General features: G+C 42.4%; 5 protein-coding genes across 12 annotated transcripts; 3 read left to right on the forward strand and 2 right to left on the reverse strand.

Annotated features, from left to right (window-relative positions):
* Positions 1 to 387: 387 nt before the first annotated feature.
* On the forward strand, positions 388 to 3123 carry LOC135615754 (WRKY transcription factor WRKY24-like). The gene is made up of 5 exons (XM_065114668.1): positions 388 to 910; positions 1229 to 1387; positions 1475 to 2115; positions 2210 to 2371; positions 2460 to 3123. The coding sequence occupies exons 1-5, from the start codon at positions 590 to 592 to the stop codon at positions 2902 to 2904; spliced, it is 1728 nt and encodes a 575-aa protein (XP_064970740.1). The 5' UTR covers positions 388 to 589; the 3' UTR covers positions 2905 to 3123.
* A 575-nt stretch (positions 3124 to 3698) lies between these two features.
* Positions 3699 to 7538, reverse strand: LOC135615755 (CASP-like protein 4B2). Of its 2 annotated transcripts, none has more exons than XM_065114669.1 (3): positions 7032 to 7538; positions 6799 to 6934; positions 3699 to 4075 (listed from the first exon to the last, which is right to left on the reverse strand). In XM_065114669.1, the coding sequence occupies exons 1-3, from the start codon at positions 7343 to 7345 to the stop codon at positions 3884 to 3886; spliced, it is 642 nt and encodes a 213-aa protein (XP_064970741.1). In that variant the 5' UTR covers positions 7346 to 7538; the 3' UTR covers positions 3699 to 3883. The 2 variants fall into 2 exon arrangements, with proteins under 2 accessions (XP_064970741.1, XP_064970742.1); XM_065114670.1 differs by lacking the exon at positions 3699 to 4075 and adding an exon at positions 6682 to 6705.
* A 3650-nt stretch (positions 7539 to 11188) lies between these two features.
* Positions 11189 to 13288, forward strand: LOC103989689 (uncharacterized). The gene has a single exon (XM_009408620.3). The coding sequence runs from the start codon at positions 11553 to 11555 to the stop codon at positions 13095 to 13097; it is 1545 nt and encodes a 514-aa protein (XP_009406895.2). The 5' UTR covers positions 11189 to 11552; the 3' UTR covers positions 13098 to 13288.
* A 4100-nt stretch (positions 13289 to 17388) lies between these two features.
* On the reverse strand, positions 17389 to 18237 carry LOC103989690 (uncharacterized). The gene has a single exon (XM_009408621.3). It carries the CDS (start codon positions 18117 to 18119, stop codon positions 17694 to 17696), a length of 426 nt encoding a protein of 141 aa, XP_009406896.2. The 5' UTR covers positions 18120 to 18237; the 3' UTR covers positions 17389 to 17693.
* A 2519-nt stretch (positions 18238 to 20756) lies between these two features.
* LOC135586389 (uncharacterized) lies at positions 20757 to 26600 on the forward strand. 7 transcript variants are annotated; one of them, XM_065114675.1, is made up of 12 exons: positions 20766 to 21173; positions 21256 to 21315; positions 21428 to 21570; positions 21822 to 22003; positions 22576 to 23292; positions 23420 to 23476; positions 23938 to 24289; positions 24381 to 24580; positions 25529 to 25605; positions 25760 to 25861; positions 25938 to 26124; positions 26215 to 26600. In XM_065114675.1, exons 3-12 carry the CDS (start codon positions 21429 to 21431, stop codon positions 26302 to 26304), a joined length of 2106 nt encoding a protein of 701 aa, XP_064970747.1. In that variant the 5' UTR covers positions 20766 to 21173; positions 21256 to 21315; position 21428; the 3' UTR covers positions 26305 to 26600. The 7 variants fall into 7 exon arrangements, 6 of the variants coding, with proteins under 6 accessions (XP_064970747.1, XP_064970748.1, XP_064970745.1 ...); XM_065114676.1 differs by having other exon boundaries at positions 21259 to 21315; XM_065114671.1 differs by having other exon boundaries at positions 20767 to 21173; positions 21256 to 21321.
* The last annotated feature ends 369 nt before the right edge of the window (positions 26601 to 26969 follow it).

Genomic DNA, 26969 nt, shown 5'->3' on the forward strand with positions numbered 1-26969 from the left:
CATTAGTTTAATCGGATCATATCCCCGCTTGCTTGCACTCTAATTAACCTAATTTAACCTCGGGTTTTTGCTCTAAATCTTATCATTAGTCTGACATTATACATATAATATTAGTTAATGTCTAATAATGAAATATAATGCGTAGTGGCTACGTAGAAGTATCGGTAGACGGCCGAGGGTACGTAGGACTTTTCAGCGATCATTGTGTTCCACGAAAATTAAAGCAGAGAACAAAAGACGTGGGGCCATGCCAAAGCCAAATCATCGTCCATCTTCGAGGAAGCGTCTCTGCCTCCCACTCCTCCCCCGGCCGCCTCCGTGCCGGTCAAACGCACGAGCTTTGACCAGCTGCTTCTTCTTCTTCCCCTACTTCTTCCCGGAAGCTACCTCTGCTGTCATTTGGCCCCCGAACGTGTGCGTGCCTGCGTGCCACCTCTCTCTCTCTCTCTCTCTCTCTTTCTTAATCCATGCATGCGTAATAAACCTTCAACTACTCCCTCCCTCTTCTCCAATCGCCTTTAATTTTCCTGTCTACCTCTCCTCTTCTCCCTTCGTCACGTCTCCTCCCTTCCTCTCCTCCCACCCCTCCATGGCGTCACCCGCAGGCAGCTTCGAGACCTCAGCCAATTCGACGCCCCCGGCGGCCTTCACCTTCTCGTCCCCCTACGCCTCCTTCTCCGATCTCCTCGCTGGCGGAGGGGGCGACGACGGCGGCGGCGGCGGGGGCCGATCGTTGAGCAGGGACTTCGCGGGGACTGGTGGAGGCGGCGTGCCCAAGTTTAAGTCTGCGCCTCCTCCTTCGCTGCCTATCTCCCGGCCTCCCATATCGCCTTCCTCCTGCTTCGCCATCCCGGCCGGCCTCAGCCCTGCCGAGCTCTTAGACTCGCCGGTCCTCCTCTCCTCTGCTAACGTAAGTGAGCCAGTAATTCGCGTATTGAGCTTGACATGTTGACTAAGTTCTTATCTTCATGATCTAAAAGAGTTCCGAAGATTGTCGGTCTCTTATCATCGATCTGATCGTTGTATGCAGTAGATCTAATGATGGACCTCATGCCGCCCTTCGTAAGAAACGAAGGCCTTGTTTGTTCCGATCTCTTTCGGCTACTCGTAGCTCTATTTTCCTTCGATTAGATCTTGTCCTGCTTCCGTGTTCATGCTTGCTTGACTTGATTTGCTCCAGTTTGATGCATGAGTTGTCCTACTGAGCGACTCGCTTGTTGTCGAACAGATCTTGGCATCTCCGACCACAGGGACTTTTCCGGCACAAGCTTTGAACTTGAGAATCGCCTCTGCTGCTTGTCGACCGGAGAACAGAGACGGAACCAGAGCCTCCTCTGATTTCTCGTTCCAAACCATCGCAAACCCCCGCAGCTTTCTGCCTGCTTTGGTACGTCTCCCAGCTCTTTCTAGGAATCACCTCGACTCCACCTTGTTCTTATAGCTAACACTGTTCCGGTTGCGTTTGATACGGAAGGGAGCCCTGAAAGGCCACGAGCCCTGGAAGCGCCACGATGCCGGCAATCACGACTCCGGGTTGTCTTCCATGAGATCCAACATCAAGGTTGAAGCTGTTGCCCCAGTCCGAACAGATTCGTTCGAGATCCCAACTCTGCAGGCAAACTCTCAGGCCGGCCATGGCAGTGCGGTCCAAACGGATTACGGGCATTCCAATCAAGCTTCTCTGGCCCTCAAAGACCAGAGGAAGTTGGACGACGGATACAACTGGAGGAAGTATGGGCAGAAGCAGGTCAAAGGAAGCGAAAACCCGCGAAGCTATTACAAGTGTACGTACCCGAATTGCCCGACGAAGAAGAAGGTGGAGAGGTCTTTGGATGGACAGATCACTGAGATCGTGTACAAGGGAACGCACAACCACCCGAAGCCTCAGGCCAATAGGAGGAGCTCGTCGGCTGCTGCTCAAGCGATCCAGGGTCCCGTGCCTTCCGAAGCATCCGAGAACTCTTTCGGCGGGCGGTCAGGGACGCCATTGGATTCGGTTCCGACGCCCGATGATTCGTCGGTGTCTTTTGGCGACGACGACGTCGATATGAGCTCGCAGAGGAGTAATCAGGGAGGTGACGACTACGAGGAGGACGAGCCGGACGCCAAGCGATGGTAGGCTTCTGTTTCCGATGTGATCATGTGATGGACTGGGATGGTGTTTGTTGGATGATGATGGAAGCGAGCGCACGGCTCGTCGTTCTTGCAGGAAGGCGGAAGGTGAAAGCGAAGGGCTGTCGGCCGCTGGAAACAGGACCGTGCGGGAGCCCCGGGTGGTGGTTCAGACCCAGAGTGACATCGACATCCTTGACGACGGCTACCGGTGGAGAAAATATGGGCAGAAGGTGGTGAAGGGGAACCCAAATCCAAGGTGAGCGCTTACTTCATCCCATCATAGAGCTGTTTCTTGGAAGCATTTCATCGAACACCAAAGACTCAACATCTGTTGGGATCGACAGGAGCTACTACAAATGCACCACCATGGGGTGTCCGGTGAGGAAACATGTGGAGAGGGCGTCGCACGATCTGAGGTCGGTGATCACGACATACGAAGGCAAGCACAACCATGATGTTCCAGCAGCGAGGGGAAGCGGCGGCGGCGCGCACTTGCTCGCCAGGCCGCAGCCGGAGAACAACGGCATGGCTGCGGCGATACGCCCGTCGGTCATGGCCAACCATGCCAACCCTAACAATGTGTTCCGAGGAAGACCGGGTGCATCAGAGAGTCAGGCTCCATTTAAGCTAGAGATGTTGCAGAGCACGGGGAGCTATGGGTTCTCAGGCTATCAGAACTCCATGAATGCCTACATGAATCAGCAGCAGCAGCAACAAGCGCAGATGTTCCCCAACAAAACCAAAGAAGAGCAAAAGGAGGACTCGTTTCTCGACTCACTGCTGTGTTGATACCCAAGGATGCGATGATATGGAGCACAGAGAGAGGGGTTTTAGTCACTACAGCTTGTAAATTCCATGAGGTTTTGGTTGCAAGTTCATAGTGATACTGGATTCCATTTGTTTATTTGTTTGGGGCCTTATCGGACATCAAAGTGGCCTCTAGTCTTTGTTGTCATACTATCATGTAAATCAAAATATTAGTAGAATTGCATACTTTGTTGAAGCTAATATCTTGCAAGTCAAATTCAAAATTTTACGGAATTAGAACCTCACCAGAATCGTAATATAAATAATTTGGCAAAGACTTGACCTTGTGATTTCGAGGGCATACATATCGTGGTCACTGCCACAGCTGTCTCCCACGCACGTAGCTTTCCACAAGCATCAACCACTGTTCTCCCAGAAGATGACGAGTCTCGAGCAGCTGTTGGGCTGCAATCTCTCCCTTATCTGCAAACCAGAGAAAAGAAAAAGGACGTCAAAGATTTTTAGGCGGAGATGTGTCCACCACTTGTCTCACCTTCAATTCCCTGTCAAGCCTGCCGAGTTGGTGACTCAGAAGAAGCTTCCGCCAATCACTACCATCGTGTGAGAGCTCTTTAAAATAGTCTGCTACTGCAAGGTCAAATAGAACCACCATCTTTTGCTTTTGTCTTCCACCAGTTTTTCCACCTACCATTAATCTAATCACTCCTTTTATCTCCAGTGCCGATCCCTCTGAATTATATTAACAAAAAGTCATCAGAAACAACATCATTAGATCCTAATCATAATCTCAAAACATCATTAGGGACAACATCATGTAAGAGCAATGGCAAAAACCGGATCACCCAAGAATGACTTGGAACAAATTAAACCTGGCACACAAGTTTGAGACAACTGTACAAGGTCACATAAGAACAAAATTACAAAAAGAAGAAAATAATAGCTTCGTTCATGGTTTACATCATCATCATATGATAACTTAGACACGAGGGATTAAAGAATACTAGATGTAATTTTGTTTGGAGACTTTGAAGCCGGAGATGAGAGCAGATAAAGCAAGGGCTACGAAGGCTAAGAAGGCCATGCTGATGGCAGCTGCTGATGCATCCGTGAACATGTTGATCACAGCTTCTCGCATGTGATTTGTAATTGGAATGGCTGCGGAAGATGCGGACATCAGCAGGTACGCCATCACCTGTGACACCACAAGTTGTTTATTTGCTCAACCTCACAAACAATAGGGAATAAATTATATATATATATATATATATATATATATATATATATATATATATATATATATATATATATATGAAGATATAATATAGTTCCTCCTGGTAACAGCCTGCAGGATTTCACCAATCCAAAATTACAAGCCAACATGACTACCATGGAGGATTCAAGTTTAGCTTGGCTTAGGTTATAAACAGAGCATGACCAATACAGGGGTAGTTGAACGAACTTACTTTGGATAATGCACACTGTGAAATTGGAAGCACAAAAAAATTACAATGACGGCAATCCTTAAAAGGGAAACCGACAGAAATTTGTAGTGCCCAAGGAAAAAAAATCAGGCCAGAAAATTGAGACAACATAGAAATCAAAATGAAGGTTATCATCCATGTCAGCAATGGTTAACTCTAATTGTTGACTTTCTAGTTTATTGTTAAAAATTAACCAATGCTATATAAACATGTGACTTCCATTTTCACTTCTTGGATGAAAAGATAAACAATCCTACCCATATTGGTTACCATGGTCATGTTGGGCATGATAGTGTAAGGAATATGGTGCGGAAATGGAGAATTACAGGTTAGGTAATGGCCTGATAGTTCTCCAAATCTGACCTGTTGGAATTTCACTTTTAAATGCTGGCTTAACTGATCCATAAGGTTTTGACGACATTCAGTTTGAGAAGGATTCTGGAGCAACTCATGCTAGGAGAAGTTTGTTTCTTCACTGTATTCATACAAAGCTATGTGACCTAGCTGTTTAATACATTGGGTTCCAAATCTTCATATGAATTTGACGTAACATCATACTCATCCATGGTGATAAAAACCAAGGTTCGTCATACCGTACCGTACCGGCGTTTCGACCTGGGCTCGGTACGGTACGGTACTGATGTACCGGGCGGTATATCAGGGCGTACCGAGCGGTACACCTTGGTGTACCGAACAATTTTATATTTTTTCATACTATAGCAGTACTACAGTATAATACTGTAGCAGTACCGGACGGTCCGCATACCGATAACCTATCGGACCGGTACGTACCGCCTGGTACAGGTGGTACGCTTCGATATGACAGACCTTGATAAAAACAGCTTTTAAGACCAAAGACTGATGATTAAACATAACATGTACCTGAAGGCTAAACAAAAAACTGATATAAGGGATTAATCAGATATCCCCAAAATGCCAAAAAAAAATTTGCACTTAATCAAAATAAATATCTTTCTTCATTTCCGAAAAATCTCCTAAGTCTTCCCATCCATCTCTTAAATATTTTTTTTTCTAGAACTTTTTCACCATGATTCTACAATTACGACATTCATTAAAGAAGATTAGAGATCTGCACATAATGAATAAATATATGCCGATTCCCCTTTTGAACAACTAAAACAGTTCCACTTTATTAAGTTCCCTGATCCTATCTTGCTACTATCCACCTATGTCAAAAGTTTTTCACCTAATAAAACAATTAAGTTGTGATAACACAAATGACCATGTTAGGACTGCACAAGCAACTGAAAGAAATCGGCCACTCTCCCTGAATCCAATTAAGTTGTGGTAAACGGCTGTTTGCTATTTATATTACACTATGCTTTTCTCTTGTTCTAGAGACACAGATAAAGAACAGTATAACATGCTTGAAACTGTCAAATCATTACAATGAAATGGATGCACTATGTTAAACCAAATCAGCTTGAATGATTCTAATCAAGAAATTCCCACTTATGTTATCAGTAACAACGGCCAAGGACCACTAAATAACTGAACATTTGAGCAATGGGGAGCATATTTGTGTGCAATCATATTTAGGGGTGGTAGTGGATCATGTTGGTCCAGGTTCAGATGAGGTTGAGATGTGCATGGAGAATCTAATTGCCACTTTAACATACTCCTAATTGCCTGTAGGACTTCCACGATTACAATAAAAAAAAATCCTCTTAGAAAGGAAAAAGAAAAACTATCTGGCGAAACTTTAATGAATTACAGCCACTTTTAAATTCAAGTTAACTCAACTATAGTAAACCTAGAGCTGAATTTGATCCCGATCTAACATGTTAATGATCTAAAGTGACCTGAGAAGCACCACAGCACCAACTTTCTAAAAAGGGTGTCACTCTTCCACAGTAGGTAGGTTTTCGTGAGCACTACAAATATTAATATCACAAGCAAAGAAGTCACTACCAGAAAGAAAAGAAAGAGTATGGTCTTGATCTGATATTATACAGCTGACACAAAACCAAGAAGTAGGTAAACTCTACTGCCTCATGTACTATAAAGATGTGATGGACCATAGTCAAGGTTCCTCCTCTATGGACATGGGAACATATTATATCTAACATTTTCTGTGATAGAATTCGACAGATTTACAAGACCTCTAATGATGACATTCCACAAATTTTCCGCGTTGCTGACACTTTGGAGTTACCAGTTCAGTTGCTTGACAAACTATTCAATTAACTTCAGCTCAAGCACACGCTTTCTAATGGAATTTTGTCGAACAGTAAGTAGCATACCGTACACGCTTTCTAGGTCACACTGGAGAGAGTTCTCTTTGATGATCGAGAGGACTAAAAGAAGACCCTCATCTTGCCTACAACAAATCGTAATTTCGCCAACAGTCTTAAAGCTTGCAAATCCCTAATTCTTTTAACTACAACGAGGTGGTGAAGGAACAGTGACCAACCTGATCTCCGGCGAAATCCACGATCCAAGAATACTGTGCCGCCACAAAATCCTTACCGGTTCTTGACCGGTTCACCTGTCTCAGGATCTGAGCCATCGAGTAGATGAATGCGAGCACGGCGATCGCCAGCAAGTACCTAATCAGCAAAGGAAAAAGCCGCTCACCAGTTCGTCTCGGTTCATAGTCGGGACGAAAGATCGCGTTACTCCAAACGAAGTCGCACATGATCTTACCGGTATTCCTGGTAGCGATCGAAATCCTGCCAGTCCCCGTGCTTGTTGGAAGCCAAGACGGCGAGGGCGATCAGGGAAAAGAGGCAAGCGAGGGCGCGAAGCAGCAGGGCGCCCTTCTCGAGGAAGTTGTCTGTCCGCGATTTCCGCAGGACCGACCTGGAGCTCGGCGCCGTGCTGAGGCCGCCGCCGTCGGTGCGCGCGGCGGGTGGGGGGAACTCGGCGCCGGGGGAGATCTTCTCGAGTTCGACCGAGGGCGGCGCGGGGGCCAGCTCGCCGGGCCCAGGCTCGCTGCTGTCGGTGGCGGCGGCAGTCATCGTGGGAATTTGCGGTGTGGGAAGACGCGGTCGCAGGAGCACGGAACGGAGACCTGAAAAGAAGAAGAACCCGCCAAGTGGCCAGCGACAGATGGCGGGAGGCCGAGAAGAGGACTAAAAGGAGCTCGTTTCGGTGGGAGAGAGGGGGAGGGGGATGCGGTGGAACTCTTTAGCTTTTTTGATGTTGTTAGCATGGACTGTGGGAGAACGGACACGGCATAGTTTTCAGGAAAAGAAATAAAAAAAGGGAAAAAAATCATGCATGATTTGATCGCTTACACGTTATTTAAGTTGTTGAATAATTTAATTTTTGATATAAATTGCTAATTAGGAGGGGATGTATTATTGATGTACTAATTTTTGATAGAAGTCTCATCTGAAAGATATAGTAAATAAATAATTCTATAAATACTCTAAGAGCAAATGTATTATGAGAACGTATTATTGACGTACTAATTAGTTCGATATGATTATGATTGCGCAAAGATATCCGGAGTATGCCTGAGGTACCTTTGAGATAGAAATATTGAATGTTCAAGGTGCCACCTACATGAAGACTAAGGTCGAGAGAGTTTTCATAACTTAATTCTTTCGAAATTCAAGTCAGTAATCTGATATAAATAATCTGACGCGGTCGGGTTCGGGTCCGAATGATTGGGGATCTTTCTGAGCGACCCTTGAGACTACTGAGATGGCCGATTATGGTGGTCCGATCACGACGGGATGGTCGTTTCCTCTGGAAGGAAACTCCTCACCCGGGCACGCGGTGGGAGGCGCTCCGCCTTCGTCCCTGCACATAGGTCGGGTCGGGACCACACCTGCGCGGCCTGCCCGCCTGAGCCGTGCTCCTCAGCTGCATGTTGCCCGAGACTACGCCCGCGCGGCCTGCCCGCGTAACTCATGCTCCTCGACTGCATGTTGCCCGAAACCACGCTTGCGCGGCCTGCCATCGCTATTATTGCCCTCATCAATGTTGTTATTTACCATGTGATTAGACTTACTGAAGGCCTTCAGAAGTGGAGATACTTAAAATGACAGTATGTTTTTGACACAAGACTGACCACTTAATTTCTTCACTAAGTCATTCGTTATCAGAAGGGGGCGACAAGTGGCCGATAGAAAGACTCTAATATAAAATTGCTAATTAGGAGGGGAAGCTCGCAAATGTTATTCATTTATAATTAAAATTATCTTTTTTTTTAATAAGATACATACTCTAATATTAAATATCATGTACTTATTTAGAATTATTTACATCATAAGGTAATAGGGTCTCAAAATATTTATAAAAATAATTAAATTAAAAAAAAACTATAGATAAGTCTTATCTAAAAGATATAGTGAATAAATAATTCTATAAATACCCTGAGAGCAAATGTGTTATGGGAATGTATTGCTGACATACTAATTAGTTCAACGTGATTATGATCTATGTGCATATGGATATACGGAGTATGCTCGAGGTACCGTTGAGATAGAAATATTGAATGATCAAGGTGCCACCTATATGAAGACCAAGGTCCAGAGAGTTTTTATAACTTAATCTTTTCAAAATTTAAGTCAGTAATATGAGATAGATAAATATGGTTATAAATGATGAAAGTGCTCCTTTCATTGTAACTATATTAAAAGTGAACTTTTATACCTAGTCATAAAGGAATAAAATATTTTATAGGGTGGTAGCCCTCGACCATCTTTAATCTACCTTTATCCTTATATACATGTAAGTGACAGAAAAAAAAAAAAGATAATCTACAATAATCTGTTTTAACTATACTAAGATAATCTACAATAATGTAATCACAAGTGATAAAAGTGCTCTTTCCGTTGTAACTATACTAAAAATAAACTTTTATACCTAATCGTAAAGAAATAAAATATTTTATAGAAAAATAGCCCCCAATCATCTTTAATCTACCTTTATCCTTGTATATATGTAATGTAAGTGACAAAAAAAAAAAAGATAACCCACAATAATCTATTTTAGACTTATGTCTATATGGACAGACCAAGACGATAAGTCTTGTCTATCATATGTCACCTTGGTTATTATGCAGAAGTCACGCATCAAATAATATTATTCTATCAAAATAAAAATAATAATTTTAAAAAAATATAAAATCCACATACCATCACTCAATTGGGTATTAGAGTGTTATACAAATATACACACTCTCTATGTATAAACATATAAATTCAAACATAACCCAACACTCAGTATTAGTATACCTATTAAATTGAATGATCATTTGTAGATACCTATTAAATTGAATGATCATTTGTAGACTCAGATAGTATTAGTATACCCATTAAATCATAACTTAGTCTAAATTTAGTTTTATTTACTTTTAATACGAGACTAAATCTAAAACTACATTTATACTTGTTAAGAATGAGAGGTCTTCATGCTAAATGAAGTCCTAAACATCTAAGCTAGATTGTACAGTGTAGCTCAATCATATTAGAAACACATAAAAAAATTAATCTTTTATATTAAATCAGTGAAGTGGATATTGCGATGTTTGCATGCCTATAAGCCCTATGATAATAGTAGATATCCCACGAAGCCCATGACAAACCCAAAATAATGTTTTGTAAATACAAGAGAAATGAAAAAAGTGGGTCGAAGAATCTATAAATCCGAGTATAAACTAAGATTGGATGGAAGGAAAATTAGAAACTAGTAATGTGATTAGACTTGCTGAAGGCCTTCAGAAGTGGATACAGAAGACTGACCACTTGATTTCTTCACTGAGTCATTCATTATCACAAGGGGGCGACAAGTGGCCGATAGAAAGAAAGCTCGGTGACAGCAGGGAGTCGGCATGCACTTAGCTGGAGGCCACCATCGCCATCTTCATAATGAACCAATACGGCGGCATCCCACACTGCCACGTACTGATGTGCCCATCTCACCACCCAGCCAGCCTCATCTCGTGCCGTGCTCCAATCTCCTCCCTTCACTCGCTCCATCGTCCATGAATACCAATTATAGAATGTATTCCCGAAGCATGCAAGCGGGTGGGTCGTCCTTTTCATGCGTCCGATATGTCCGTAATCTTCCATTTTTAGACCATTATCTCATAGGAATTCTATTGTTTTGTTCTGTTGTATACTACTCGTATCATTCATCGAATTTATTTTGACGCCCAATATCCCGTCCTACCGAGTTACTAAACGTCTCCTCTTGTGGTCCCACGAGTGGGTCCCCACGGCTGCCTCCGATCATAGGGTAGGCAGGCGCAACGGGTAAAACCACCAGCTGGCGCGGAACGCGTGACTCAACTAACTCCCAACCCCGAAAGAGAGTGGTCCCCTGTCGTCGCCACCAAGTCCCACCAAGCCACGACTTACGGCCACCCCTCACCGACGTGCGATCTTTGTTAGACGCACGGGGCCCGCACCTGCTATGGGCGACTGACAGCTCACATTCGTGTCCCCTGCAAGGCGAAGGTAAAGAGTTAGACGCGTCAGCTCTGGACATCCGTCCCCGCCAACCGTCAAACCTGAGGACCACCGGATAAATACGCCCGTCATTAGAATCAATAACGATGATGCCATCACGTCGGAAACGTCCGGAAGGACACGGCTCCCGATGCTCTGTCACCACCTCACCTTTCCGCAGTAACCGTTGTTCCATCACGTCCACAGGAATAGGATAACGGGCCCCACGTATCACGGGCCGCTGTTAACCTCGCCCCGACGGATGGCCGAGATCGCGCGTTGAGCTAAAACTACCTTCCGATCTACCGTTCGCTTTCTCGTGCACAGATTTGGTAGGAATCGTACGTACGCGCAAATTGCAAGGAAAAAGAAATCGCCGCTCGCGGATAAATCGCGGCGAAGAATGGGGCCTTTCGACATCCTTTAAGCACGCGGAAGCGGAGAGGAGGTGGAGAGCGCGTTCCGGCGAGCGAGAGAAGCGGATGAGTGCGAGCGAGCGATCTGAAAGCCCCTGATGGATTACCGCTTTGCCCCTGTCGGACTAATCTATTCCCCATCTTTGCCCTCTCCTCGTCCCCTCGTCGGCGCCAACCACACCTCCGCCCGTTTCTGCTCCCGTTAAACCCTCCTCCTCCTCCTCCTCCTCCCCCTCCCGTAAATCGCTGTTAGATCTAGGGCAAGGGATACGGCTTCTACAATTTTTTTTTTCTGAATAGGGAAGTCTTTTTTTTTCTTTCTGTTTTTGGTACATTCTTTTCGGGCGATGGTGCCGACGGCGAAGCCGAACTTGGTGCGCAACCTCATCGTCCGGGCGCTGCTCTTCTTTGCTTCCATGTTCCTTCTCCGATTCGTCTACGTCGTAACCGTTTACGGCGGATCCTGTACTGCCGGGGACTACTGCCTTTTCTCCCCGCTGGCGGAGCCCCTCACCGTCGCGGGAACCACCGGCGGTGCCTCCGCATCGGCCGCCGTGGCATCCGCTCATGCCGGTCACGGATCGTCTGCCACCCCTGCTGTTCGCGCCCTCTGGACCAGCCGGGAGTGGCGGAAGGCCGTGGATTTCTATTCCACCGTGTTCCAGGATCTCGTCGCGGAGGGCTTCCTCTCCCCGGCCTCCAAGTCCTTGTGCGTCGACGCCCCCGCTGGCTACGAGGTCCTTGCCCTCAAGGAAATCGGCGTGGCTGGTGCGATCGGCGTCGCCAGGAAGAGCGCGCCGCCGTTGGTGGTTGCCGGCGGCAACCTCCTCCGCCTGCCGTTCAAGAATGGCACCTTCGACTTTGTGTTCGCCGGCCAGAGCCTCGACCGGAGCAAACAGCCCGCCGATCTCGCTGCAGAGATTGCGAGGACGCTGAGACCCCATTGGTTCCTGGTCGTGCTCACTGCCTCCGGTGGCGATGCCTACAGCCTTCACGCCCTCGCCAAACTTTTCCCGGGCTGCGTAGCTGTGCGATCGCGGGAGATCAATAGCCCAGATTCGTCGAAGTCTCTTCGTGAGATCGTTTTCCAGAAGGAAGATGGTACACACATTGTTAGCGCCGACTGGAATTCAGATTCCAAGTGTCCGATCCCCGAACACAAGCTCCAGATTCTTCAGTCAGCGGAGCCTCTGATCGAGGAGGAGCCTCTAAAGCCATGGATCACCTTCAAGAGGAACATCCAGAACGTCAAGTATCTGCCATTGATTGCCGATATAAGCTTCAAGCAAAGGTATATTTACGTGGATGTCGGGGCACGGAGCTACGGTTCGAGCATCGGGAGCTGGTTCAGGAAACGGTACCCTAAGCAGAATCACACCTTTGAAATCTATGCAATCGAAGCCGATCGGGCGTTCCACAAAGAATATGCCACCAAGAAAGGTGTCAATTTGCTGCCTTACGCAGCGTGGGTATGCAATGAGACATTAACCTTCGAGATTAATCATGACCCTGATAACCATGATGTGGGTAAAGGGCGAGGAATGGGTCGAATCAGGCCTACTGGGGGCTCCGATGGTCGTGTCACATCAGACGATGTGCACCCAATCCAGGGGCTTGATTTTGCTGCATGGCTGAAGAAGACGGCGACCGAGAGGGATTATGTTGTGATGAAGATGGATGTGGAGGGGACCGAGTTTGATCTGGTGCCGAGGCTTTTCAAAACAGGGGCTATTTGCTTGATTGATGAGCTCTTCCTCGAGTGCCACTACAACCGATGGCAAAAGTGCTGCCCAGGGCAGAGGAGTCCAAAGTATCCGAACACCTACCGGGAATGCTTGAATCTGTTCACATCGCTCAGAAATGCTGGAGTTCTTGTTCATCAGTGGTGGTAACCAGTAACACTTGTGTTGTCACACACGATTTGTGCCATTCACAGGTGCTGAAATACATGTTCAGTTTTTCACTTTTATATTACAGGTATTGCTTTTATGGTTTGATAGGATGATAATCAAGAAATGTGTAGCTATGAACAATCATAGTTATGTAGCTGTTATTTTCACAAATGAGGAAGCCAATTCTTTTACACTGTCATTTAATTAGTTTTTTAGTATGTAACAAATCTTTGCTGATTTATTTTAGCTCTGTGCCTTATTTATCCATCTTGTTTAGTGATAATGCTTTTGCTTTTGACGAGAACGAATTTATAAAAAGGGTTGTGGCACTTTGTAAAATACATCATCATATCGAACAATTCTCCATGAGGTAGTTTCTACTTTTACATTCCTCATATAGAATATGTCTACTTGTTTTTCTTCTCCATTGTACTCCTGTAGAATTTTTACTGACAGGCATTGTTGCGTATCCTTAGTTAATACAGAATCATATATCTAGAGAAGCCTAAGCTGACAACCATCCCTGAAATGATATCCTTGTTAAATATTGATTCGTGATCTCTTTTTAGTCTGTGTCTGAAAATTGTATAAAACATCAAAGAAATAGAGGATGAATACCATCATTCATAGGCAGGTATTTACTGACAACTTATATGGTCACTAGATTGATGGTTGTAGTGGCTATTTGTAAAATTATTGGTCATACATAAATCTGACTTGTATGTGAGAACATCAATACCTGCTATGCTGAGGTGTGCATGTAGCAAGTTTTTCAACAATTTGGTTTTTGACATGATATAGCCCCTCCTTGCTGGGACTCAAAAAAGTTCTGAATTGTGCTTTGTGCTATTGTATTTTCAGATCTCTTTCTCTCTCTGAAATGTCACTAGTATGTCTTAATATTTGGACAGAAACATGCATAACTTCTTTACTTGATACTCTTTTCTGTCAGGGCAGGCTTAAGCCATACAGGTCTTAATTAAAATCTTTAGCAACATTTATGGCATAATGCTTTTGCAAAACATGATTTCTTTGTTTTTGGTTAATTGTTTTTTTGTTGACCAAGAAATGCTCTTAATTTTCATTCAAGTTTCAGCAATTGTTTCAGATGCATAGGTTGCTCGACATGAGGGCAGCATATCTTGTGGTGGTAGTTTTTAGAACAGGTTTATAATTCATATACCATCCGAAGTGAAGCTCAAGGATAGAAGAGTGGTATGTTGCATACCATTTGAAAGTTCAATAACAAAAGAGTGGAATAGCCTTGTGCATCTAGGGCTGGATAACTGGATGTCTTTGTAGTCATGTGGAGGAGGGACAAATTTAGACAATTTGATGATTCATCATTAGCAAAGCATATGATTTCAACAAAGCGGAAGTAGTCTCTGCTGCTTTTCTAAACCTACAGCCTGTGATGTGGGATGCAATCATGTAAATTTAATTATCATCATTTTAATAATGTCCCATGGAGATCACTTCCTGATTTTCATCAAGAAAGAATCCTAATAGGTTATATAGGTTAGTAGTCAAGTTTCTTGCAGCTAAAATGAAAAATTTTGTAGGTGAGGAAAATAAGGGAAAACAAAAGATTTGTATTGGTGAAGGATATTTATGGATTTTGTGATATTAGCTACCTGGGATATTTAGATATCCAAGGGTAATCATAACCTTTTTTTTTATTAAATCATTTTCAATTCTTCCTTGGTCTCAAACTATCACTTGAAAAACACATTGGCTCACCTTGTCTCTCTGGACCATTTACAAATTTCCTTTTCAATAACTTACAACTTCAAATGATTTATTTGTCCTCGTTTTAATTTAAGTTGATATTGTCCTTAATTGTCATTGATAATATCTTATCATGTATGGTAATACCATTTCATCAAAGTTCTTTTTATATGCTCTTTAACTATCATTTGGGCAACTCAAGAATCTATTTATGAATCTTGTTTGATATATTTTAGGAATGGTAAATCAATGCTCATAAGTCTGCTCTGAATCCTGCAATAAAGAGAGAGATTTATGACCCAGGTGATAGTATGCACTTAGCAATTAATGTTGTATTTTTTTTTTCTTTATGCAATGTGATTATACAGTTTATTGCATTGAACTCGCCTTAAATATGCGTCTCAACTTCTATTCATATTATGTCCTGCAATAAAGAGAGAGAGATTTATGACCCAGGTGATAGTATGCACTTAGCAATTAATGTTGTATTTCTTTTTTCTTTATGCAATGTGATTATACAGTTCATTGCATTGGACTCGCCTTAAATATGCATCTCAACTTCTATTCATATTATGTCCTCCACACATTATCGCCTCGACATATCATAGGATTAATCCATTTTGTCAAAAAATCAATTCATAGTATGTATGTGTATATATATATATATATATATATATATATATATATATATATATATATATATATATATATATATGCATGCATAATCCATCATTAAACTGGAGTGGTGTAACTTGTGAAATCCAATTTGCATCATTTACTTGTTCTGAAGTTGCATTGTGAGTAGACAAAGAGTCACAGATGAAGAGGAAATAGTTGGATTACAGGGAAGATCTGCATGATTACTTCTCTTTCTACAAAGCAAAGAATGTGCACAGCTACTTTTTCTTTTTGTCTTGTATCCAAGGAATCTGCAGCCTAACAAAGCAGCTATATGCTGCTCCACCTTTTTACCCAATAAAACCTGCCATGTAAATGATGAATCCACAAATAGTAATTATCTTGTCAGTAAAAAATTTACTAGCATGCAAATTAAGTTCCTTTGTGATTTTATTTTGACATGGAATAGTCTTTCTATTTGTAAGGGTGGCATTGGATTTGTTGTTTTATGATTTGAGTTTCACTTTTTTAAGATTCCTACATTTCTCATTTTGTTTGAGGTGACATGTAAAATTACATATACATGGAACCATAGAATCATGTCAATTCAGACCGAGCCTAATTATTCCCAACTATGCTCAACCTTGCCTTTTAACTAATATCCATCTTATTATATTGTTCAGGCTCAATCTATGAGATGATGATACCTACATTTTATGTCTAGATGAAGATAAGCTGATAAGGATTCTCCTACATTGATCTTTTTCAGACTCCATATTAGTAAGATTTTTTTTTTTTACATTGATCCTTTTCAGACTCCACATTAATGATTTTTTTTACCATTAGGAAGATAAACTGGTGATAAGACATTTACCAACTGGGGAAGTCAATTAATATGAAAGCTGGTTAGGGATGTGTCCTGCAATAATTGCATTAATTGAATACCTTAGAACATGATTTGATGTGTAGGAATAGACCTCTAATGGTTATTAGGTTATGAAAGCTATGTCAAGAGAGAGAGAGAGAGAGACAAAATAAGTGCCAGCTAGCAACACATTCTTGTGTCTTGCTGCAAGAAGTGCATGAGATGTGAGATCATGGGGAGTCCATGCACCAAACTACAACTTTTGTCTGTGTTCTCAGATCTCAGGACACCAATTCTTCTCCCCCATCCCAAACTTTTTAGTGTCATTGATTCAACAGTAGTTGTTTAGTCTCACCTTCTGCTCCCATATCATCATCTTCGTGCATGCAGTTTTGTGATGTCTTTCTCATCAATCTTACCATGATCTTCTTCTCCAGCAAACCATGTCATTGACAACCAATCATTGATCCATATTCTAACCTCAGCAAGACCCCATGATTCTGTGCTACTCCTTATTCTACATCTCTAGACTGCTTGTCCCCACACCTCTTAGCTGCCACTGCAGCATAAAATAGTGGATTCTGGAATCATATTCACTATATATATATTCTCCTCAACAATCTGTTGATATGGATCCAAGAGCTGTAGTCAAAAGATCCAATTAAACAATTGCACCTTATTAGCTGTATACCCTCGTCTTTAATCAATTCCCTTAGCCTCTCTCTCTCTCTCTCTCTCTCTCTCTCTCTTCTCCTCAAGGGATTTCTTCTGTTGTAGCACAAGTATCAAATTTGATCTCTTCCCTCGGGCAACATGTATACTACTGTATCATTGTTTTACTAAACCTGCAAGGCTGCAGCCACACGTTTTCTGGAGCCACGCACATCCTCCCTTCTTACTGCAGCTCCACTTTTCTTAGGATGGCAAACAGATCGAGCAGAAAATTCTCATTATCTTTTGTTCAGGTTGATCAGATTTTTCAGTCGTAGACTGCACGAGGAAGATACAGATCTCTCTCCACTCAAGAAACAAGACACAGCCAGCATGCGGATCAACAGTGTGCCTTTGGTTTGGTTCAGTTTGATTTCTCCTGTAGCAATCTACCGGTTGGATACTGATTCGACAACGTTAGATCCTTTCGTAGCTTCTTCTGTAATGTTTTCTGTTCATGGAGCAAGACAAATGTGGAGTTACAGGTTGTCGATCGATTGCATGGCTGATCCCTCGTGAACAACGATTCTGAACGAGCTGATCATTCTCTTTATTAGATGAGAAGATCATCGTTAAAAAGGTCTACAAGTTCTACAGATTTGCTCGTCTCCATGGAGGATGGAGGATGGAGGAACGGATGGTTACACGAGTCTGTGCTGCTGCTGCTGCTAGCTTCACGAGTCTTCGTAGATTCTCTCCAGGTGCGGCCGCCATACCCCGACCCGGCCGCTCCTATGGCGACGATGGCTCGGCTGCTTCTTCTCCGCGAGGATCTCTGTCGTGCGTGTGTTCTCGGCATGCTTCTTTCTCTTGTCGTCGCTGCTCTTCTTCTGGTCGGGCAACGTCGAGGTGGGGATGAGGAAGTAGATGTCGCCCCGCTTCAGCTCCGACTCGGGCGAGACGATCAGGATCCGGCGGACCACGCCCTGCGAGCTGCATGGCTTGCTGAGGACGTGGTCGGGGTTGGCCGCCAGGATCTCCCCGGCGGTGACATGGCGGCTGTACTCCTCCACTTGGCCACTCAGGTGCACCACGCGAACCACGTCGAGGGCGCCGCACGGCAGGACGCACGCCAAGCAGCACCGAAGGCTGTTGCCCATCTCTGTCACCTCTCTCTCCTCCCCTCGTGCTTCCCCCCACGGCTTCTCCTTCTTCTTGTTGTTGTGGACGTGGAAGGGGGAGGTGGCCGTGGTCTATATAAGGGTGGTGGGGGGTTAGGACGCCATGGCCAATAAAGTAAGCTCAAAGTCGTGCTCCCAAAAGGACAAACTGAGTCGTTGCCTTCATTAGGTGGAGCTTCGTGCGCTATATTCCAGTCCGTGTTAAAAGATGGGCGAATGGGGTTCCCAACCTTATCCGAGTGCGAACTAAAAGACAGATGCACCCTTCCATCGCTCCGGAGAACTCCCACCATCAACCTCATTCTCTTTGTTCTCCAGGTGTTCGAAGTTATTCCCCAGAGAACTGCTACCACCGCCCCGTAACAGTTTGATCTCACCACCACCACCTCGGAAAACCGCGTGTTTGCCGATCCATATCCGTCGACATTGATATATACAGTGACATCGGTTTTAGCACATATCGACATCACATATGATGTATTTTCATGCATTTGAAAGGCTGTTTTCATACTCATCAATGCAAGTTAGATTGCTGATGAGGACAAGTGCGCAAAGTAATGGTAGCCATAAAATACATGTGTCATGTACTCGTACTTGTACCACAATGATTTCTCCATTTCATTATAGTCTCTACTATCTAAACATGAGACATGAAATCATTGTGCTTAGGTCAATGTAGGTGTGGGTGGAACAGTGTTCAAGCTTGATTAGAATAGCATGCAATATATATACACGTTCCCCCCCCCCCTTAAAAAACCTAAATCTAGCTTCTGTTTCACAAAACATTTAAGATATGGACATCTTAACGTTAAAATTTTAATATTATTAATTTTTTTAAAAAAATATTTTTTTATTTTAATAAAATTAATATACTTGGTGAACGAAGTAAAATATCATTTTCTATTGACACAAAGTATAGAAAGCATCTAATTATCATGAATTAGGTGGTGGACCTATGAATATAAAATTATTTGATAGAAGTTAATATTTTTTATTATTTATTGATGAATATAATTGCATGAGTTGGATATATTTTTTTAAACTAAAATCTAAAATATTTGATAATTTTTAAAAATTTAAGATATTTATGAAAAAGTAAAATGGTAGATATATAAAGATCTTTCAAACAAATTGAGATAGTGAATTTGTATATAATGAGTTTAAATTTTTTATAAAAATATAATATTAATAGAAAATTGACAGTACCATATGCATTCAAGCTAAATGGTATAGTTGAACGTAAAATTCAAACTAACATTAAGATGATAATAAATTTATTTAAAAATATAATAACACTCTTATTATAAATCTATCATTGAACGAGGGTCGATGTACATAATCTTAAGTTTATTTGATACAAATAATAATGTTACTTAAAACTAACTCATATTTCTTCGGAGAAAGTAAAGTAATCGAATCGAGATCTATGCCTTCTCCTAGAAGCAATGCCAAGAATCATTTTTGGAGGTACATATGGATAAGGCAAAAACAAGCAACTATACCACACTTTTTATTAGATCACGTATATTTATGGCATTGGTGGAAGAGCACATGTGAATGTTTTCCTCGACTTAACTCGTGTGCTAACGTGTTACTCGTGTCTTGCTCGTGGGGATGGCTCGATTCGCCTAAAATAAGGGGGACTCTTCATTAGATTAGGTGGTCAAATCCCCTTTCTCACACTTGTTTGTCTCCATAGTTTACATTCACCAACACCAACATCGTAGAAATTTGACCTTTAGAGAGAGAAACACACCAAGTGAGACTGACTGATTTGGTCTCGAGCTTCATGTATTTAATAAGACGGATTTTATTTATTAGGAAATGATAAACATGATAGCAATTCATAATTTTTAATTAATTTTGCATTCACTCGAGAGTGAGTGGTTTAAGCTTTCAATTATTTACGTCGAAATAGATGTTTAACCATTATATTTTTGTTTTCTTAGTATGTTCATCAATAATTAGAAAGAATACATGGGAATATATTCGGAGAAACGTTTCTGTTTTCTTCGCAGCGAGCTTCGTGTTCATCGGGGAACGACAAGTCAAAAGCAAAAATAAAAAACAGAAAACAGAAACAAAACAAAAACGTGGACGTTTGGTCGTACGTGCCACGCGAGAGAGGACGAAGCTTCGGCACGGCGCTCCCGTTTCCCGTTTCCCGTTTCCCGTTTCCCCTCCGATTCCCCGCCGTGGCACTCGGCCCCGCGCCCCGCGTTCATAGGATGCTCCACACTCGTCGGGACCCACAAATCGACTCCCATTAGAAATCGTCGGATTCCGCGGGCCCACAGCTGGCCCACACGCGCACAGACGCGACGGGACAAGGATTTGGTTGGGTGACTTGGATTAATTAAGATTACAACGCTAAGCATTTATTAGCGGCTTGCATTATTACCCCAATCCTCCCCACTTCCCCTCTCTCTCTCTCTCTCTCTCTCTATGGGCCTCTTTTGGCCCAAATCGAATAACAGCTAATTGAAGCCCATTATACAATGGGCTGGGCCGAGCCTTCACGGGTTAGGACAATTATACGATTTCATGGGCTGCTATTTATTTTTATTTGAAGCATCGAGGCATGAACCCAAAAGCCCAATCCGGATCGTCCTTTTCTTACCCACTTATCGTTTCGTCGCCGTTCACACCCCTACCACGCAATGCAGGTAGAGCGGGACCCGCACGGGACCTTGCGGGTACACATTCCGCGACGGTCGTTTCACACCTTCGCAAGTTTTCGCAGGGGTGTGTTGGACATCTCTTATCGCCTGGGTTGCCTTCGTGGTAGAGTCACCCCCCTTCGCACCTTCCGAATAGTGGCGGCAGTCGACTGGCGGTCAGCAGACGCTCGCTTCCCTCGGCGGCACTCGCGGTGATCCGACACTGATCCACTCCGGGTTTCTCGAAGACGAGGGCCTTCCGTCTCGTTCGACAGAACTCGATCACACTCGTCCTCGAGAAGCCTCTGCTTAAACCCTAACCCTTCCCTCGCGCCTCTCTCTCCATCTCCTTGTTCGACGGTCTCTATCTCCGGTGAGTGCGACGTTGGTTCGCGACGCAAATGCCCGTTTTCTTGGATTGATTTTGGGTATGTTTTCTTGCTTGCTTACGGAAGAAGGCATCCTTCTTGGGCATCTTTCTTGGTTTCGCGACTCGATCGGCCGTCGCCATCGGTGTAAAGGTTCTTGGTTCTTTGGTTCGTCCTAGGCATTAGGGTTCCATGGATCGTGCCGTCTTATGTTTATTTACCTGCGAACCGGTGTTTGTTTCGTGTTCTCGTGAACCAGGATGGGGGCAGGACGTAAGACGCAGGCGATCCTCGTGCCGGAGCCGTCGCCGGCCAGGAACTTGCTCAAGAAGGATTTGGGAGGAACGATCTTTGGCTGCAAGGACGCGACGATGAAGGAGTGCCTTAAAAAGCAATTGTTCGGTTAGTTCTAATCACCGTCCCATTTCTATCGCCGCATGATCTCACTTCGGATACCTGTTTCTTTCCATGGCATTGAATTTAAATGTTTGCTTCAATGGGCGTAGAATTAATTGGTCATGCTTCCGAGAACATCTGGTTTCTTAGTCATCTTGTTCAGATTCTATTCTTGTTTATATTAATGAACAAACTGTTTGTAAGACTAATTAATTTTACTTAATTGTTCTATTAAATGACCGTAATATGATTGGCAGGCTTGCCCTCTACTCACTTCTCGTATGTGAGGAACATTGAACCAGGTCTGCCTCTTTTTCTGTTTAGTTACACCAACAGGACAATGTATGGCATTTTTGAGGCTGCATGTCATGGTCAGATGAACATTGATCCGTATGCTTGGACGGAAAACGGGGCACAGAGAACACCCTTTCCTGCACAGGTATTAATATAAGAGAAACTCTTTTTGCATGCCATGTTTCCCTTGAAAATAGGTTTAGGAGTGGATCAGATATGACCTGTCCGAATCTGTTGTCGTATCTGCATGGAGCCGGTTAAGGTTATATAAGTGCACATGTCACATATGTATTTGAATCTGAATTTCATTTCTAAATTCTTCCTGATATGGAGATGGAAATAGCTATATCTGTATCCAGAAATCTAATTTACCTCCAAGTTCAATTAATGTCTAAATGTGTTCATCATTTTTCAGTGTTAAATCTGATTTATGGAATGTTCACGTCTATCCGCTTTAACTCCGCTCTGAATCCTTATAGGTCATACATCTGATTCATATTTGTAACAGTATCAAACATATATAATTACAGAATTTAGTATTGGTGTAACTTCCATTTCTGAATTGGTATCTGCTGGTCAAAAGTGGATAGAGATAATATTTTTCTACTATGCGGACACCATCCGATTTGTTTCCATCCTTACCTGGAAGACCACTAATGTGCATGCATTTATTTTTGTATTTCTTGTTGATTATAGATCATTTATTGTTTTCTCAAGGTTCGTGTGTATACAAAGACGCCTTGTCAACCTCTTTCAGAGAAACAATTTAAGAGTGTAATTGAGGACAATTATTATGCTCAAAAACATTTCTGGTTCGAACTGGATCATGCACAAGCAAAAGGCTTAATGCTTTTATTCAAACCGGCATCAGTTCCTGTCAGTATTAAGCAAGCCCCCTTTCCTTCGAATAAATCCATCTATTGCGCACCACTATGTGGTGCCGAACGGAAGGCAACAAACAGTCAGGAGAATCAAGACATCGTTGTTGCTGAAGGAGAGTCGAAATACTCTACTGAGCGTAGGAACGTGAATAAGTTTGAGTCACTTGACGGGGGTGATGAAGATAAACTTGGTAGCTCGAGCAACACATCATCCAGTGTTCATGATGAGGAGACTAAGGAACAAGTCATGGAATGGGGGGATTACAATGACAACATCCAGGGGAATCATTCAATGCTTAACCCTCAATTGAATAGACAGAACATCAAGTTGTTGGAACGACACTCTACTGTCAAGGAATCAGAGGCTGATATGAAGGAAGTGCTGCATAAGCTTAAGGAACTTTCAGTTGAGCGTACAGCTTCAAGTTCATCAAAGGATTGTAGAAATGATAATTTTACTCCATGCATATCTCAGGATGTGCGCAAAGAGGATACCTTCATATCACCTGAAGCGGAGAATAGAACCATATCTGAACTGCAGGAAAATTCTAAGGTAGTCGAACTTCTGTTTTTTTTCTTCATTTTGATGTTTAACAACTGTGGGTTGCATCCTCTCTTAATTGTTTTTTCATGCTTTTTGCTCATCTACATATTTTCTGAGAAGCTATTGTTTTATATAGTTGGTGCAAGTTATCAAAGCATTGACAGAAAGGACTGAAGCATTGGAGAAAAAGCAGGTACCATGTTTTTGATATATTCTGATAAATATCATATCATTGCGTCTTTATGTTTCTGATTATTCTTAAAAGTAATAAAAAGTAAATCTTCTTAAGTTGAAGCATATCTCAACTATTTCTATGTTAGCATTTATTGTACTGGCATTAGGCTCCCGGGAGTTCCATGCTTGCAGCATTTAAGCACGTACCATCCCTTAAACCTCTATGGATGCTTAATATGTTATGCATGGTTTTTTCACTTTGAATTATATTGCAGTACTAGCATGAGTAGAATATTTGGTTCATGTCACTGAAAAGAATGGTAATGCAACAATTGGTCCGTGTGTTGATCATTCATCATAGACAAGATAGAGTTTTAAAATATCAATAATTCAGAAACTCACTGTTGTTCACACACGTTTCATAACAAGAGCATTGTATGTGCTGCATTTCCTAATGGTTTTGTCCATCATGTGTTGCAGGCCGAATCAGATAAAGAGTTGCAACAACTGAGAGATGTAGTCGAGAAGTCAGGGAGGACGGTTCAAGGATTGCGGGATCAAGTTAAAGAACTAGAGTCTAAACTTAATTCCTCTATGTCTCTTGGTGAAACATGTATTGATCAGTATGGAGAACCTGGAAAAGTTATTTACCTCTTGGGTGGTTATGATGGCACTTCTTGGTTATCAGCGTTTGATGCCTTTTCACCTTCTGAGGACAAACTAATGCCTCTTAAGCCGATGAGTTCTCCTCGTTCATATGCTGGTGTTGCGGCATTAGATGACAACATATATGTTTTTGGCGGCGGTGATGGCAATTCTTGGTATACTTCAGGTGCTATTCATTGTGTGCCTTTTGATTATTCTTTAAAACATACTATGTTGAAGGCATCGCTTAGGCACTGATTTTGTGTCCTTCAATGAAGTCGAGTGCTACAATCAGAGGGAAAATAAGTGGGCACTGTGCCCTAACTTGAATCATCCAAAAGGGAGCCTTGCTGGAGCTACTTTGAACAGCAAGATATATGCTATTGGTGGAGGAGATGGAGTTAAGTGTCTTTCGGATGTTGAGATGTATGATCCAATCCTTGGAAAGTGGATAAACAGTCAGTTGATGTTTGATAAGGTATAATGTACTCCTTGCTGCTAGTAATTAGTTTGATTGCACCGTCTTCCTCATCCCCTCTTATTTCGACTTAATATATGTGCTTGTTTTAGATGCTACCATGCTGTCCTTATGAATCATCATGTCTGAAACTTCATTTGCATTTTCGTGAGTTGCTGCTGCATGGATGTATATGTTCTCATATGTTATCTTTACTAATGCAATTTGTTTGATAAGGTAATTTTAAATAATATATAAAATCTATTCAGCTCAAGCTTTTCTCATATGTAATAAAGATTGTAATATTCTTTATAGATGTTTTAGCATTACAACAGGGCTAAGAAACGAAAGGAGAAAGAATCAAAGAGATTTACTGCCGAGTTATTTGTTAGAGTTGTTGCAACTATTGAAATTTCATTTGGTCATTTGAGCATCTCAATTTTGTGAATCTTCGTCCTTTTGTTGTATTTTAATTTTTTGGACTATACATGCCTTGGGCATCTTTAAAACTGAGGAAGTATTATGGTTTTTAGGATCTAAAAGAATGAACTAATCCGGTTATTTGGTGGTTACGCCTTTAAGTTAGAAAGGCCTTTACTGTGTTTGCCTTTAACCTACTCTCATGCCCTCGCTCTTCTAGTTAACAAGCAAAAATGATCATTATTTTTTGTTCTTATGAAGAAACCATCTAACTTGAAGATCCGATCGTCACAGTGATAATTATTCTGTTGTACCTGACACTAAACAACTATGATTACATCCTCGTCAAGCATGTAAAGCATTTTTAGCCGAACTTCTTTCAACTATTTAAATAAGAATTGCTTCCTAAATAAAACCTGTCTCTACTCTCGATTACAATATCCAAGGGCCTGGTTCAGTTTTTAGTAGCTTTTCCCTTTGAATTCATTCACCTTATGTTGGTAATTGTGCAGCTGATCTATCTTTATGTGAAATTTATGATTGTTCCAGCGATTTGCTACTGCTGCAGTTGAACATGATGGAGTCCTGTATGCTGTGGGTGGATATAATGGTGATGGTTACCTGATGTAAGATATCTAACATTTGAAGTTTTTCATCTTTAATCTATTCCTTGATTCTACCTCCACTCCAGCATAGTAGACGTCGTATTTGTAAGTTCATACCATGTTGTAAGCATAAAAATGTTTGCCTTTGAGAAAGTGGATGAATTTCTTTGCTCAGGTCAGCTGAAAGATACGATCCACGAGAAGCTTATTGGACCAGGCTCCCAAGCATGAATGTCAGAAGGGGATGCCACTCATTAGCGGTTCTGAACGGTAAAATGTAAGTGGTGTGTTTGAAGAGAGAGAGAGAGAGACGACTACCTGTTGTTGATGCCAAAGTGCTTTCCTGTTTTTAGTTATGCGATGGGAGGATACGATGGTGAAGAAATGGTTGCAAGTGTTGAAATTTTTGATCCTCGTCTGGGTTCGTGGATGATCGGTGAGCCAATGAATTTCGCAAGAGGATACGCTGCTGCCTCAGTGCTGGGCGATACGCTGTTTGTTATTGGTGGGCTCAAAAGCGGGGAACACATTTGGGACACCGTAAGTTGCTTGTTTCTTTAATTTTTTTCACTCGTGAATCACAACTGATGCATCTTTTATCTTCCCTCTGTTGTTGATCCGATCGGATAGGTGGAGTGTTATAGGGAGGGAAGCGGATGGAGCATTTCCAGCTCCAAGACAATCGGGAAGAGGTGCTTTCTCTCAGCCGTTGCTCTATAAGCATCATCATCCTACTTTCTTCTTCCGATGATGACGAGGAAGAGGAAGGATGATGCGGAGCCTTTTTGAGATCCTCCCGTTGCTCTATAAGCATCATCGTCCTACTTTCTTCTTCCGATGATGACGATGAAGAGGGAGGACGATGCGGAGCCTTTTTGAGATCATCCTCCCGTTGTATATGAAATTGATGTACGACGAGGAAGTGGTCTTTTCTTTTTTTTCTTTTTCCTTCTTTCCAGGACTTGGGATATGAAATTGATCGTTATTGAAATCAGAATAGTGAAAATTTCTCGACATGCCCTTTGGTTTTTATCAACTTTTAGGTTTTGAGTGATGAAAATAATTTCTTTGATGCAAAATACTGATATCGAGTTCTGTTTTGAGTTAAATGGCTAAAGTGCCTTTTAGAAGTTGTCAGATGGTTCTACGCCGGGGTGACCAGACCCTTACCAATTCAACTTTCTTGGCCGGCCTAAAGAATATAACTCGATTGTTTTTTTTTTTTAAGGAAATTGTAAAGGCAAATGGCATTGTTTTTACATCCTGTAATTTATAGACATTTAAAACCCTCTTTAAGAAAAAAAAAAAAAAGGCTTTCCCCGCTTGTGCTCATCACCATCTAATCAAAGCTCCCAAGAAAGATGTAAAGCTAACTTGATTCTTTT

Source organism: Musa acuminata, chromosome BXJ2-6, assembly GCF_036884655.1.
Source record: "Musa acuminata AAA Group cultivar baxijiao chromosome BXJ2-6, Cavendish_Baxijiao_AAA, whole genome shotgun sequence".
NCBI lineage: Eukaryota > Viridiplantae > Streptophyta > Magnoliopsida > Zingiberales > Musaceae > Musa > Musa acuminata.